Source organism: Nelumbo lutea, chromosome 1, assembly GCF_056320005.1.
Source record: "Nelumbo lutea isolate HS-2025 chromosome 1, American lotus-T2T, whole genome shotgun sequence".
Lineage (NCBI taxonomy): Eukaryota > Viridiplantae > Streptophyta > Magnoliopsida > Proteales > Nelumbonaceae > Nelumbo > Nelumbo lutea.
Window position 1 is genome coordinate 96,053,833 of NC_142684.1, and position 15,128 is coordinate 96,068,960.

Sequence of the window (15,128 nt, forward strand, 5' to 3'; positions counted from 1 at the left end):
CACTGGAAATATAAACAAGGGGTCTGGGTTTGGGAGACAGGTAACCAGGCAAAAAGATTTAACACATTAGCATCTTCTTTATTGCTTGATTATCATCCTATGGGGAGGCAAGTTTCAGCCCAAAATCCACTGGAAGCTCAACACATGTGAATTTTGTGGGTTCTTTTTTTAATTAATGCATGTTTTTTTTTTGTTAGTTACATCATTCCTTCACATGGCTGAACTGGTGAAATGATCCAATTACGAATCTTCTTTGGTTTTGGATTCTCAGTATACTTATTTCCTTTCATGTATTTCTTTCTGATGGATAAATTGGACTTACATGCTGACCTCCTGCTTAAATTATCAGATAAGATAAAATCTGCTTAAATAACACTAATGTATCGGTCAATACATATCGTATCAGTTGGTCATCGATGAATTAAATATGTTTTCTTTTTTGTTTTTTGTTTTTTTTTTTGGGTAGGGGGGGGGGGGGGAGTGGCTTCTGAAAAAAAAAAAAACAAAGAGTGTGATCGAAACACCCGATACGCCCCATCCAGAATATCGGAATATATGGATACTTTGAACATTGTCCATGCAGTCATTGAGGAACTCACAACTTAAATGACTTATCCACTTAAAATACAACACAAATGAATCGTTTAATTCAGTGACTTCAGCCGTTACGAAAATGGCCCCTAATACACACACGCACACCCCATTTAACAAAATCTAACTCCTAATTCTTTGATGAAGCAAATTCTCTAATTAATTTTCCCTCTTAATCTGCTAGTAAATTCTTCAGTTTCACCTCAGTGAACCATTGATCTACATATTCCATTCAAATGTGGCATCCCCCATAAAAGCTCTGATCAATGTCATCTTGATTCCTAACCATTTGGTTTAATTCAATTCAACCCAAGGAAAAATGGAAAACCAAGATGTGAAAATTGTACTAAGATTATCTTGAGAAATATCCAAATGGTTTAATAAGAATTTTATCAGACTACAACAAAGTCCAATCCCACTTTAATACCCCTAAAGGCCCACTTATTCAGTGAGGAATATTGGACTAAATTCTCTTGGTAAATTCGAAATGCCACGAGAAATTAAGAAAGGGGTAGTGGATGCATGATTTCATTTTCAGGTGTAAAATTCTGAGAACTGGAAGCAAGAATATATTTTCTATTAGAATTCCGAAAATACCTTCTTTTTGCTTTCTCTCTCCTCCATGAAGAGCAGACACCAGCAGCTGCGTTGCGGAGCGTCCCGGGCCCCACCATCACTGGGCTCCGTTCACGACACACGGTTACATGGATATATCTGCCGATCTTTTGCTCTCTGCTCCTGTCGCCATTTTCGTCTCTTTCCCCCGCTTACGCGTTAAAATTTCAGTACTGCTGGATTCTCTCTCTCTCTCTCTCTCTCCCTCTGGACTCGCGTCACCTGTTCTCTCAACTTCTTATTACCGCCGCAGAGACCCATCTGTAAGAAAACGGTTTTTTTTTCAAAGAAACGAAGAAGTCGAAGGCAACGGAGAGGATACACCTGAGGACCCTTTTCTTTCTCTATTTTAATCGCGTATTTTATTCTCTCACATTTATTTCTTCGTCCTCTCCGTTTTATTTTTATCCGCGGGATTGGGTTTTCTTGTGATGAATGCATGAGGAAACTGCGGGCCGAAGAAGCTGAGCTGAGGGGAAAAGGCAGTCTTTTTGGTCATTTCGGAGCCATGAAAGAGGTAGAGCAGCCGATTTTTGTTCTGGGATTTTTTATTTGAGGAGCTTCGAGTGGTGGGTATGCGTGATGGACACAGGAGGTCGACTTGTTGCAGGTTCCCACAACAGAAATGAGTTCGTCCTCATTAATGCAGATGAGATTGGACGAGTAAGAACCATAAAAATCTCTTCTTCCACTTATTCTCCGTTTTCTCTTCTTTTCTGTTTTACTTCAGATGTTGATTATGGGGGTAGTTGTTTGCGCATTTTCACTTTTGCGCTCTAGGTTCGTCCAATGGGAAATATAATCTTTTTTTTTTTTCTTTATTGAAGCTCTATTTGTTTCATTTTCCCCTTCTTACCCATAAGGAGGAAATACCTGTCTCTGATTCTCTCTTCCTGATTCTGGTTTTGGATTTGAAGTTAATAGTCTTGGGTTTTGGTTTTCGCTTTTGCTAAGAGAAACTATTTTAGGCTCTATCGTCACGCTTGTTTGCACTTTAGTTTTGCTGGGTAGGGATACACATCTCTGAAATTTCTGCACCAAGCTCTGCATTGTATATCTGAAGATGTTAGCATAGTAAATGGGGCAAAAAATGTGGGGTTCTTACTGTAGCCCTTGTTCCTGAACTTGTCCACAACTCCCAACTCCTTCCCCCGCCCCTGACCCGCCGGTAAATAAGGAAGAAAAATAAATTTGTGAGTCCCAGTTTAGTTCCTACAGTTTTCTAGGTCGTCTAGATACCCTATTGCATGCAGTTCTTCTCCTTCTTCATTTATATTTTTTGGGGGTGGGGGTGTAATATTTGGAATCTGGACTGAGTCACGGGACTTTCATTGTTTTCATACGATTTTATTAATCTTATAGATATTTTGAAACTATATAGTTATAGCTCTGGTTCTGCGCATTTACAGGTGAAGTCTGTGAAAGAATTAAGTGGGCAAATCTGCCAGATTTGTGGAGACGAAGTGGAGATTACAGAGGATGGGGAGCCTTTTGTAGCCTGTAATGAATGTGCTTTCCCTGTGTGCCGGCCTTGCTATGAGTATGAGAGAAGGGAGGGCAATCAGGCTTGCCCTCAGTGCAAAACCAGATACAAGCGCATCAAAGGTGAGATCCCTCTCTCTCTCTCTCTCTCTCTTTTCTCCCCTGTGAATTAGTCCTAACATGGCTTGCAATTTGCAGGCAGTCCCAGAGTTGACGGAGATGAAGAAGAGGATGGCATTGATGATTTGGAAAATGAGTTCGATTTTGGGAGTCGGGACACGCAACATACTGCCGAGGCCATTCTCTCTTCTCGCCTTAATGTTGGTCGTGGGCCCAATGCCAATGCATCAGGGGTCACCATGTCTTCAGATCATTCTTCCTCCCTTAATCCTGAAATCCCTCTCCTGACCTATGGTCAAGAGGTAAATTGACAAAGTCTAAAACAATGTCTATTTTCCAGTCTTTTTTTATTGTTATCTGGGTCTGCAACTTAGACCTTGGTAGTTTGCTTGCTCTTTATGTAGGATGCTGAGATTTCCCCTGATAGACATGCTCTTATAATACCTCCTTTTGTGGGTCATGGAAAACGGATCCATCCAGTGCCATTTCCTGATTCATCCATGTCTTGTAAGTTGGTTAGCTGGATTGATATTTTACTGTGTTAGATGCATGTTGTTCCAATGTCATTTGATATGTAATAATTTTTTCTTGGATACTGTACTGATTGCTAATAATGTTGCAGTGCAACCGAGATCAATGGATCCTAAGAAAGACTTGGCAGTATATGGATATGGCAGTGTTGCATGGAAGGACAGAATGGAGGAATGGAAGAAAAAGCAAAATGATAAATTGCAGATGGTCAAGCACCCGAGTGAAAATGGTGGTGGGAACTATGATGGAGATGATGCGGATGATCCTGATTTGCCCAAGTATGCACTTATGATATCTCTATCTTTTCTGTCATGGATTTGAGTTGAGTACTTGTTCTGTTCCCTCACTATTGTGATTGAAGATTTGAAGTAAAACTCTTAAATTGAAGATTTGAACAGAACGGAATGGTGAAACAGGATTAATGTAGACAACCCCATGTAATTGGGATAAGTCTTGGATGATGATGATAAGGAAGAGTGAGGTGATTGTGGAAAAGGAATTGGCTAGCAACTATACAGAGAAATTACAAAGGAACCAATGCTTCTGTAAATAACATTAGGCACAAATAATAAGAATCAGGGCAACATTAATTTGGTTTTTATGTCATCTGCCAATAAAACATTATCTTGATGTTTGTTCCTAATGTAGCAGTAGATTATTCCTATGTATGATAGTTAATTAGATGTAGAAATAATATTGGTAAATTATCACTGGCTCTATGAAAACTTCCCTGTGACTACTGAAGTAGATATGAGTTTTTAATAGCAGTTGAAAAGCATTCCTTAATTGTTGATTAAAAAGGTTTTTCTATAATTTAAGGTACTTCTGATAGCTGTAAATATTAAATAGTAGTAGCACCTCTGGTGAAGAGTTCATAGGTAAATATATTCGTTCAAATCTGTTATATGTCCTATGAAGCCATATAAGTAGTATAACTAACTTGACAACATTCTGATATTGCTACAACTCTCTCCCATGCATGCAACAAGCTGTAATTTGCTAATTTCTATTTATGTAAAGGTATAGTGTCCATTCTCATTACTTGGAGTAAAGATATGGTGTCTATTATCTCTACTTGGAATTGACACTTCCATGCACATTAACATAGTTTTTCACTGAAGAGTCTCTAGAGTAAGGGTAATAAAACAGGCTACTGGTGTTTTCCATGTGTGGAAATTACTTTAAAAATAATTATGTAATCTTCTTTTTTATAAAGCTTAACTTTAGTAGCAGCAATTTTCATACCTGACCAACAAAATAATTTTCTTGAAGAGAATCTTAGGGAAACGAGCTTCAAGAAGTTTCATAGTGGAATAAGGATAACATGTGAGAAGAAAAAAGAGAAGAGGCCAATGTTTTGGAAGAAACCAAAAATAAATAAATAGAAGTCTTATCATAATGAATTTACGTGCTTGCATGTAATTTATATTAAACCTACTTATATATATATAAGTTGAGCCATTTTTGGTGAAAATATGAGTAATAATTTTCCAATTTAGTTCAGAAATCATTTTCACTACTCTATTGCATTTTTAGTGCCATATTGTGAACTTGATTGCAGGATTTTAGTATATTCTGTCTGCCGATGTTTTTCTACTGGGTAGCTTTGGAGATGTGTAAGAATTGGTTTTTGGGAGTTTCTGTTTTCCATGAAATTGCTTTTCCACTTGGGGCTTCGATGTGGTGTGCCCCACTGCCTGACAGTATCCAGTTATGATCAGACATTATCTGCCACTAATTCATAAAATTCCTCTGAATTATGTTCAAGTAATGCCCATATAATATAAAAAAAAAATTCTTGTAGTGGGCTATGTCTTGTATGCACAACCATTACACGGTCAATGAGCCTAAAGCTAAATCATAAACAGGTACAAAATGGTTCCCGTGGATTGAATAAGATGGGTTCCAGTTATCTTCTAAAATGATTGAAATTCAGGCTTGTAAATTTTGCTAGATGACCAGAAAGCTAGTTGCTTTTTTTTTTGATGAATGAAAGCTAGTTGCCTTTCTGTTTTTCTAATTGCCAATTCCAGATGATAGATTTTCCTTTCAAACATATGCCTTTTGCTGATCGATAACAGAAATGTATCACAAATTTATGAATTCTTTTGCCCATTATATGACCCTTCATTGTATATATTCATGTCTGTCATTTGATTTTGGTAGTCATACCAAAGAATTATCCGAAGCAATGTCTGGACTCTGGAATGAAATCTGTTAAATCATTTCATTCAAATGGGTTTATAAAGATTTGTTGAAAATTGAAATTTATTTTTCAGGATGGACGAAGGCAGGCAGCCACTTTCAAGAAAGTTGCCCATTCCTTCAGGCAAAATAAATCCATACAGAATGATAATTGTTCTTCGGCTCGTGATTCTAGGTTTCTTTTTTCATTATAGAATTCTCCACCCAGTCCAGAATGCATATGGATTATGGCTGACATCCATTGTTTGTGAAATATGGTTTGCAATATCATGGATCTTGGATCAGTTCCCCAAATGGTGCCCTATTGAACGAGAAACATATCTTGATCGACTCTCTCTAAGGTATTTGGGACCCTTTCATTTTACCTTGTCTTTTTCAGTTCTTTGGGTTTATGCCATCTTAGCTCCATTGTAAAATTTGTTTACAGGTATGAGAAGGAAGGGAAGCCGTCTGAATTGGCTGACCTAGACATTTTTGTAAGTACAGTTGATCCTATGAAGGAGCCACCTCTCATCACTGCAAACACTGTTTTATCCATCCTAGCTGTGGATTATCCAGTCGACAAAGTCTCATGCTATGTCTCAGATGATGGTGCTGCAATGCTTACTTTTGAAGCCCTTTCTGAGACTTCTGAGTTTGCAAGGAAGTGGGTTCCATTCTGTAAGAAGTTTAATATTGAGCCCCGGGCTCCAGAATGGTACTTTGCTCAGAAGATTGACTATTTAAAGGATAAAGTCCACCCAACCTTTGTGAGGGAACGACGTGCAATGAAGGTCTGTATCCATAATCCAGTATAGTTTGTTGTCTTGCCTTGTTAAACAATTTATTTTTGGATGTCCATTTCTTCTGGATTCAACAAGTGCACAATTACAAAGAAAGAAGCTTTGAAAAATAGTTTTTAAGCTTTTTATTGCAGAATGGAAAGCACTGAGAAGTTTTTAATTTTTGTTAATGTGTCTAGCTCAGGGGAAGAGGTGTTGGGGAGACCAGGCATTATGTGCTTGTGGTCAGTTGTCTATAGAAAATTCAAGGGTCTCCCTCATGGTAGATTGTTGTCCATATGTTAATAGGTGTTCATTTGCTTTTATGTGCCTAGGTGTACGTGGGCCCTGCTTGTTTTTGGTAATATGGGCCCTGCTAAATTAGACATGTCATGTATTTCTTATTCTCCTTATCATACGGTCCAAAAATTGGGTCTTAAGATACCTTCTGAAGGTTCTTTTTCGATTGCATCCTTGTTTGCGTACAGAGAGAATATGAAGAGTTCAAGGTTCGGATAAATGGGTTGGTTTCCATGGCACAGAAGGTTCCCGAGGATGGCTGGACAATGCAAGATGGAACCCCATGGCCAGGGAACAATTTACGGGATCATCCAGGAATGATCCAGGTAATGAATACTCCTTTATGCTTTTTTGTTTCTTCGTTGGTCTGAAGAACCAGTGGCTATGAAGTTGCTTGTCTGATTAATGTTTTATTACATCCTCTCCAGTTGGTTCTGTTTTTATTTTTGTATTTCCATATGTTAGCCCTTCTGAACATGATCTATGGTGGATAATGTTATGATGCTTCATTCTGGAGAAAGGGGAAGAGAGGAGATCTGTGAAATGTTAAAAATAGGTTGTAGCTCCTTTCAGTTTTGAAAAAATTTGAATGCTATAGTGTGTTTTATGCACTATCTACAGAAGTATGCCCAAGCATAATATTGCCAATATTTTAAGGAAAATCTATTATAAATAACAGAACACATTAGAGTATGCTAACCCAAGCTGGCTTTGATAACTCTGTGGAGCTAAGGTAATGAAAACTGCTGTTGTTTCTAAGTAAAATCCATGCATTTTCCAACAGGTATTCCTTGGGCATGATGGTGTACGTGATGTTGAAGGAAATATGCTACCACGTCTAGTTTATGTTTCTCGTGAGAAGAGACCAGGATTTGATCACCACAAAAAAGCTGGGGCTATGAATTCTTTGGTAAAGTTTAAACTCTTTCTATGTTAATTGGTTTTAGAATACTGTTTATTCAATTCCCCCCCTCCCTCATCAATTCTTGTTTTGATAATTAATACACTTTCCTAGATTCAACTAAGCTGAGATCAAGAATGCTCTGATAAATGCTATTTTTTTTATTTTCTTTTTGATTACTATGGACTTCTGATTATTTTGCTTTTCTTCCTCTTGGTTTTCCCTTTCCTTTTCTAATCAAATAAATGTGGTCTTAATTTTATAATGTTTTTATAGAATTCAGCACTCCAGATTTTCTTGAGCACTGATTTATTCTATGGATGACTTTTGAAGGTGAGGGTCTCAGCGGTCCTTTCCAATGCTCCTTACCTTCTGAATGTTGATTGTGATCACTATATAAATAACAGCAAGGCCCTCAGAGAGGCTATGTGCTTTATGATGGATCCCATATCTGGAAAGAAAGTCTGCTATGTGCAGTTTCCTCAGCGGTTTGATGGAATTGATCGTCACGACAGATATTCAAATCGCAATGTTGTGTTCTTTGATGTATGTAACACTTACTGTTGAACCTGCTACATTTTTCTCTTTGTTTTGTTCAAATTACTAACCTTGTTCCTATTTGAAAAACAGATTAACATGAAGGGTCTAGATGGGATCCAAGGGCCAATATATGTTGGAACGGGGTGTGTTTTCAGAAGGCAAGCTCTATATGGATATGATGCCCCTGTAAAGGAGAAGCCTCCAGGAAAAACATGCAACTGTTGGCCTAAATGGTGTTGCCTGTGTTGTGGGTCCAGAAAGAATAAGAAAATAAAGACAAGGAAGGAAAAGAAGAAGCCAAAGCACAGGGAAGCATCAACTCAGATACATGCACTTGAAAATATTGAAGAGGGAATTGAAGGTAAGGAGTTGATTTTTAACACAAATGGCTTTACTACAGGTTTGTGATTGCTTTTAAATGTTTCAACTAGTAATATTACTAGTAATTTATACATGGCAGGAATAGACAATGAGAAATCATCCCTCATGTCCCAAATGAAATTTGAGAAAAAGTTTGGGCAATCTCCGGTATTTATAGCTTCCACACTTTCAGAAAACGGAGGAATTCATCAGGAAGCAAGCTCTGCATCTTTGTTAAAAGAAGCCATCCATGTAATTAGTTGTGGTTATGAAGATAAAACAGAATGGGGAAAAGAGGTAGGTGATCTACATAATTGGTGGATTGAAAAGCTCTATGAGGTTTCTTGTTAACCACCTGTCTAAGTTTTCACTACTGAATCAGGTTGGCTGGATATATGGCTCTGTTACGGAGGATATTCTAACAGGCTTCAAGATGCACTGCCATGGCTGGCGGTCTGTGTACTGCATGCCTAAGAAGCCTGCATTCAAGGGATCGGCTCCCATCAACCTCTCAGATCGTTTGCACCAGGTTCTTCGTTGGGCCCTTGGATCTGTAGAGATATTACTGAGCAAGCATTGCCCAATTTGGTATGGCTATGGGTGCGGTTTGAAATGGTTGGAGAGATTCAACTATATAAATGCAGTTGTATATCCTTTGACATCCATTCCTTTGATTGCATATTGTACCCTGCCGGCTGTGTGCCTCCTTACTGGAAATTTCATTGTCCCCGAGGTACTTCTAAACTGCATCTCTCTTTCAATACAAGTTCTTTATGGGTAGTGGTTTTCACGAGTTTATGTAACATAATAAGATAGTTAGAGATGTATTAACTAAGCTTTTTTACAAATTGCACTTCCATGTGAATCATGGGTTTCTTGATGCTAGTGTAGACCATGTCCAATTGGTGTTCTAGTAGTTGGATGTGTCCTACTATTGCACAACGGTTGGTTGATTCAACTAAAGGCTTTTGGCTGACAACAAATTTCTTTTCTTTTTCTTTTTCCTGTACAGATTAGTAACTATGCTGCCATTGTTTTCATGGCTCTGTTCATATCCATTGCTGCAACAAGTATTCTCGAGATGCAGTGGGGACGTGTACAAATAGATGATTTGTGGAGAAACGAGCAGTTTTGGGTGATTGGTGGTGTTTCATCGCACCTTTTTGCTCTCTTCCAGGGTCTGCTCAAGGTTTTAGCTGGTGTAAACACAAACTTCACGGTAACATCTAAAGCAGGAGATGATGGCGAATTTTCAGAACTTTACCTCTTCAAATGGACGTCGTTGTTGATCCCTCCCATGACGTTGCTGATCATCAACATAATTGGGGTGGCGATTGGAGTCTCGGATGCCATCAATAATGGGTATGAATCATGGGGCCCATTGTTTGGTAAACTATTTTTTGCCTTCTGGGTCATTGTCCATCTCTATCCATTCCTCAAGGGATTGATGGGAAAGCAGGATAGGCTACCAACCATCATTGTTGTTTGGTCGATTCTTCTTGCCTCAATATTCTCACTTTTATGGGTTCGGATCAATCCATTTTTGTCTAAGGACGGTCCTGTATTAGAAGTTTGTGGTTTGGACTGCGATGACTGATTTATAAACAGAGAATAGATGGTTAGAATTATATGTAGAAAAGGCTGGTTGGGAGTTGCAGAAGAGCTCTTATTCTTCCAACCCAAGATGGAGAGATCCATTGGATGGTTTTGCATGGTGAATATCATCAGCCATAGAGAGTTAGAGATAGGGAAAATATGGCGGGAGTTTGTAGATACAAGTTTGGGTGCTGACACATTCATTTTTGTTTTACAAAGTTCTGATTTATTCTTTTAATTCAAAGTGTGCTTTTCGTGGGTTGGATGAGGTTGGTTTTAGACTTTCAGAGGACCTGCCTTTAATCCCATGATAGCATTAGTTAATTATAGATGATTTGCTGTTTAAACTATAATTGGTTCCCATTCGAAAGGGGCTGAACATGTAGAGGTTTCCAACATATTTTCCCTTTATTGATTTTCTTTATTTCTTGGTTCTTTGCTTTGTTGTACGAATTCTTTTGCACTCATGGTGATCATTATATAACAATTTTATGTAATTCAGTGCTTTGGACTCTGTAATGTCAATGAAAGAAAAAGCTTTGCAATGGTGAAATGTTTTGGAACATTCAAATTTCCAAGATCAGATTTTTTTTTTTTTTCTATTTTCAGCTGCATTTAACCTTGGTAAGTCTGCCAATCTCACAATTATAAGCTTTGTGTTGTGACAAAATTTGTAATCATAATAGTTTATAATATATTTTCAATTTTTTATATTTTTATGGTGCATTAATATAATATGTCCAACTAAAATTCTTGCAAAGATAATGAGAATTAATAAATTTTTATAGTTCTTGTTTATCATTAATAAAATTGTTATTATTCCTATTTATCATTCATAGAATTCTTAATTCATTAATAAAATTAATAATTTTTATCAATTACCTTCATCAGAATTTTATTTGAGTTTTCTTTACTTTTGTAACAATTAACTTCTATATGATAAATCCCACTTCAAACTCCTTCAATTGCTGAAATCTTACAATGAACTATAAAAAATATCATTTACTCTTGTAGATATTTTGCCATCCGATAATGTCTTCTTTAAGGTAGCAGAAATGAAAAATTAACCCATCATATAATGGGAATAAAAAAGAGAAAAATCATACCCTACTTTAATGATGAAAAACTAAACCAATGAAAAAAACAGTAAAAAATAACAAAAAAAGTTTAAAGAATAAATTGTTCATCAATTTGCAAGTTAGAAATCTCTTCATGGTGGTTAATATGACCCAACATTGGCTATTGAGAACAAAATATGTACCTTTAGTTTTTTTTATTTATTTTTATTTTTTTAGTTCAAATAAATGAAAGGATAAGTTGCTAAAATCTCTCATAATTTTTTTTTATCATTCCTAAAACCCCCAGTAAATGCAATCACCTCCCATGAACTTTTTGAGACAGTTGCAAGTAGACCATCAGAATCTTCTAACAAAGCAGCACAAGAATGACCAAAATACCCATGTAGTTACTTTTCACCAAAATGTTTATTTTTCCAATGTTTTCTTCATATCAATCACTACCCTAATGGCCCAATCCATTCTAATATCTTTTTTGGAATCGATGTATTTTCCAAATTTACCCTTCATATAAATTGCTCAAAGGTAAAATTGTAACTTTAAACTCTCTTTTTTTGTTGTTCACAACATTTATATTATTTTTATGTATAAACCAGCTTCAATAATAATTACATAGGTATTTTGGACATTTTCATGCCTCTTTTTAGAGGATTTTACAAAGGGGGTCTACTTGCAACTGTCAAGAAGTTTATGTGAGCTGATTGTAATTACCAAATTTCAGGGGAAATTTGGGCAAGGGTCAGAAACTTCAAGAAGGACTTTTGTGTATTTTCACTAATAAGCATTAAATGGAAATGTTAAATAACATTTTTACCATTGTCTTGCTTTACAATTATAAACAAAAAGAATAGAGTTTTGTGTTTTTTTTTTTTAATAAGCATTAAATGAGAAATAAGAGTCATTTCCTAATAAGCATTAAATGAGGAAATAAAAATGCATATTTACCATTGCTCATTCTCTGATTCAAACTTTCGAGATGGGGTATTTTAGTAAAGTGAAAATTCCAAAAGCCAACCCACATCTGTTCAGATAGTATGGATATATAATATGAGTTCGTACATGATGATAGAAGAGCTTACAATTAATAAACCGACATCACAAAAGAAGGAACCAATCAGGTTGGTTTTCACCAAAAGTCATAGGGGTTGTGATTGGTCAAGGCTTTTTTGATATGATGTCTTTCCACCATCATAGATTTTTCCATATATATAACATTCTTGAAACAAAGCTACTTTTTAATGAATACTAGCAGAGAGCTCCTACATTGCAGGGGCGAAACATATGATGGTAAGTGGCTTATCAAAGGTAAAATATTATATAGAAAAAAATTGCGAAAGGTAATTTTTTTAATTAAAAGTTTATTGGAAAAAGATTAATTTAAAATAAATAAAAATTTATGGATAATAATGTATTTAATCTAAGAAAATAAAACTATAAATAAATAAATAATCTCGGCCATCGGGCAATAGAGTGAAAGAGGGAGAGATGACTTTTGTCATTGTATTTTTGTTTTATATAGTGGAATAATTGTAAATTGTTAAATAATAATTAATTTAATTTAATAAATAAATAAATTTATAAAATAAATGAGATAAATAGACAATAAAATGAAAGAGTAATATATATATATATATATATATATATATATATATATACACGATTCTATGTCTTATTTTGCTAGCAATAATAATTTGTTAGATTATTAAATTATTAACTTATTAAATAATTTAGTAAAATAAATAAATAAATAGAACTTTATGTATTATCAATACAAGATTGGTAAAGGCTATCTCAAATTATTTAATTAATTAATTTAACGTTGTTAATGGGTTGGGCTGAACTATTGGGCTACTGAGCCCATGAGTAGGCTTAGCCCGATTTGTGGCTTGGCCTGGCCTAAGACTTGGCCCATGGACCAGCCTGGTCCGTGTTAGCTCGGGCTAAAATAAAACTTTAAGATCTTTATTGTTTTGTCTATTTTCTAATTTATGTTAAAATTTTCATTTTTTTCAAAATTATTAAAAAAATGGCTTAGCTTGGTTCGTGGCCTAGCTTGGCTTAAGACTTGACCTGCGGACAAGCCAGGCCCGTGGCACGCAGGCTTGGGCCGTATATTATATACAATAATTATATAATATATTAATATATATATAATTTTATTTTCAATTTCATTATATTACTTCATATATAAACAATTGTACGCTTCAAAATTCATATAAAATAAAATTTTAAGATCTTTTTTTTCTAATTTTGTCTATTTAATTTAATTTATGTTAAAATTTTCATTATTATTTTCAAATTTTGTGGCTCAATTCGTGGCATGTCACAGGCTTGCATGGGCTTGAGCCAAGGGTTGTGACGGGCTGACCCCCTAAAGTATCCTAGGGGAGGGAAGCATGGCCCAACACGATCCGATTGGAAATAAAATGAGAGATAAAGACAATTTTTAACAAATATGAAAAATGTAAAAATTTAGTGGCATCATTGCAAATAGTTAGTAGTGGCACCATTGTAAATAATACATGTTTAGTATTAAATATGAAAGAAGAAAAGGAGAAAGGGCAAGTTGAGATTGCTTTCTAGTTTTATTCAGTGGCATCACTATAATTAATTGAATCTGTAATGGACTAATGGTAATGGTTAAAAGCATGAAAAAGGAAAAGATTATAAGATCATAAGATTTCATTTAGATTATATAAAAAAAGATTCCATTTAGCAAATGCTCAGCAATTGACCATACATCCTTTTGCTTTTGGGTTATATATATAGATATGAGTTTTGAAATGAAGCCCAATGAGGCTTTTCTCTAGGTAATATAGCTCATAAGTCCATATGTGTTAGCACTTGATTTTTGTTCAGTCCGCTGCTTGAGCCTTTAACTTGCCCAAAATTCCCGATCAAGCCCTTTTGATCCCTTTGAAACACCAAATAACCTAAAGATCCCAAATTTTGCCACGAAAGCCCTGAAATACACCATTAAATATACCCAATACTAATCCGGTGGCCCCGATCAAATCCTCATCTACACTTTGACCCTCAGATCAGACACCACCCTCGGACTCAAGGCCTCCCAAAATATACACCTAGCAAATCTCAACTCAAAATTCCCGCATTTAGATTATATAAAAAAGGATTCCATTTAGCAAATGCTCAGCAATCGACCATACATCCTTTTGCTTTTAGGTTATATATATAGATATGAGTTTTGAAATGAAGACCAATGAGGCTTTTCTCTAGGTAATATAGCCCATAAGTTCACATGTGTCAGCACTTGATTTTTGTTCGGTCTGTTGTCTGAGCCTTTAACTTGCCCAAAATTCCCGATCAAGCCCTTTCGATCCCTTTGAAACACCAAATAACCCAAAGAGCCCAAATTTTGCCATGAAAGCCTTGAAATCCACCATTAAATATACTCGATACTAATCTGATGGCCCGATCAAACCCTCATCTACACTTTGACCCTCAGATCAGACACCACCCTTGGACTCGACCTTCCAAAATATACACCTAGCAAATCTCAACTCAAAATTCCTTCATTTACCCTTTCATCAAGCAAAGATTCCATTTTAAGCTCTCTCATTAGCTTAAAACACCTACTACCTAAATCCCCTTGATCCAAACACATCTTAGCCAATCAAATCATAAAATTGAGCCCTAGACACACCAAAACAACTACCCATAAAGTTTCAACTTTCAACCCAAGATTCTCTCGTTTAACCTTCAATCAAACCAAGATTTTGTTATGATCCTATAGTTGACCCAAAATCCCACGATCTTGACATTGTTGAGTTGATCAGACATTACTACCAGCCAATTTCTACCCAAAATACCCTTGTTTGCCCCTCTATCGCATAAAGATTTTGTTCCGAGGCTTCAGATTGATTGAATCAAGCTCTTTTCCAAATCTACCAGATCCGAACCCACTTGGCCCTATTCAACCCCACCAATCAACCCAGAATGTCCAAAAACCCTATCCTTTCAAATTTTAGCCAAAGATACCCTCATCGTCCTCTTCTTCTTGATGGTGGCAGTAGAAGAGCGACATCCCTC

The 15,128-nt window shown here is 36.0% G+C and overlaps 1 protein-coding gene across 1 annotated transcript; it reads left to right on the forward strand.

Moving 5' to 3' along the window:
* The first annotated feature begins 1,323 nt into the window (after window positions 1–1,323).
* LOC148876274 (cellulose synthase A catalytic subunit 2 [UDP-forming]-like) lies at window positions 1,324–10,567 on the forward strand. The gene is made up of 14 exons (XM_088966483.1): window positions 1,324–1,869; window positions 2,616–2,811; window positions 2,887–3,110; window positions 3,213–3,315; window positions 3,431–3,617; window positions 5,619–5,885; window positions 5,972–6,317; window positions 6,794–6,931; window positions 7,390–7,515; window positions 7,840–8,052; window positions 8,137–8,407; window positions 8,507–8,703; window positions 8,789–9,139; window positions 9,419–10,567. Exons 1-14 carry the CDS (start codon window positions 1,789–1,791, stop codon window positions 10,001–10,003), a joined length of 3,285 nt encoding a protein of 1,094 aa, XP_088822609.1. The 5' UTR covers window positions 1,324–1,788; the 3' UTR covers window positions 10,004–10,567.
* The last annotated feature ends 4,561 nt before the right edge of the window (window positions 10,568–15,128 follow it).

What these genes read in the sequence shown, in the direction of transcription:
- LOC148876274 (XM_088966483.1), top strand. Translation starts at nt 1,789, where the DNA reads ATGGACACAGGAGGTCGACTTGTTGCAGGTTCCCACAACAGAAATGAG. An exon ending in GCAATGTTGTGTTCTTTGAT is followed by an intron (nt 8,053 to 8,136) that starts GTATGTAACACT and finishes TTTGAAAAACAG; the next exon opens with ATTAACATGAAGGGTCTAGA. An exon ending in AAACAGAATGGGGAAAAGAG is followed by an intron (nt 8,704 to 8,788) that starts GTAGGTGATCTA and finishes CTACTGAATCAG; the next exon opens with GTTGGCTGGATATATGGCTC.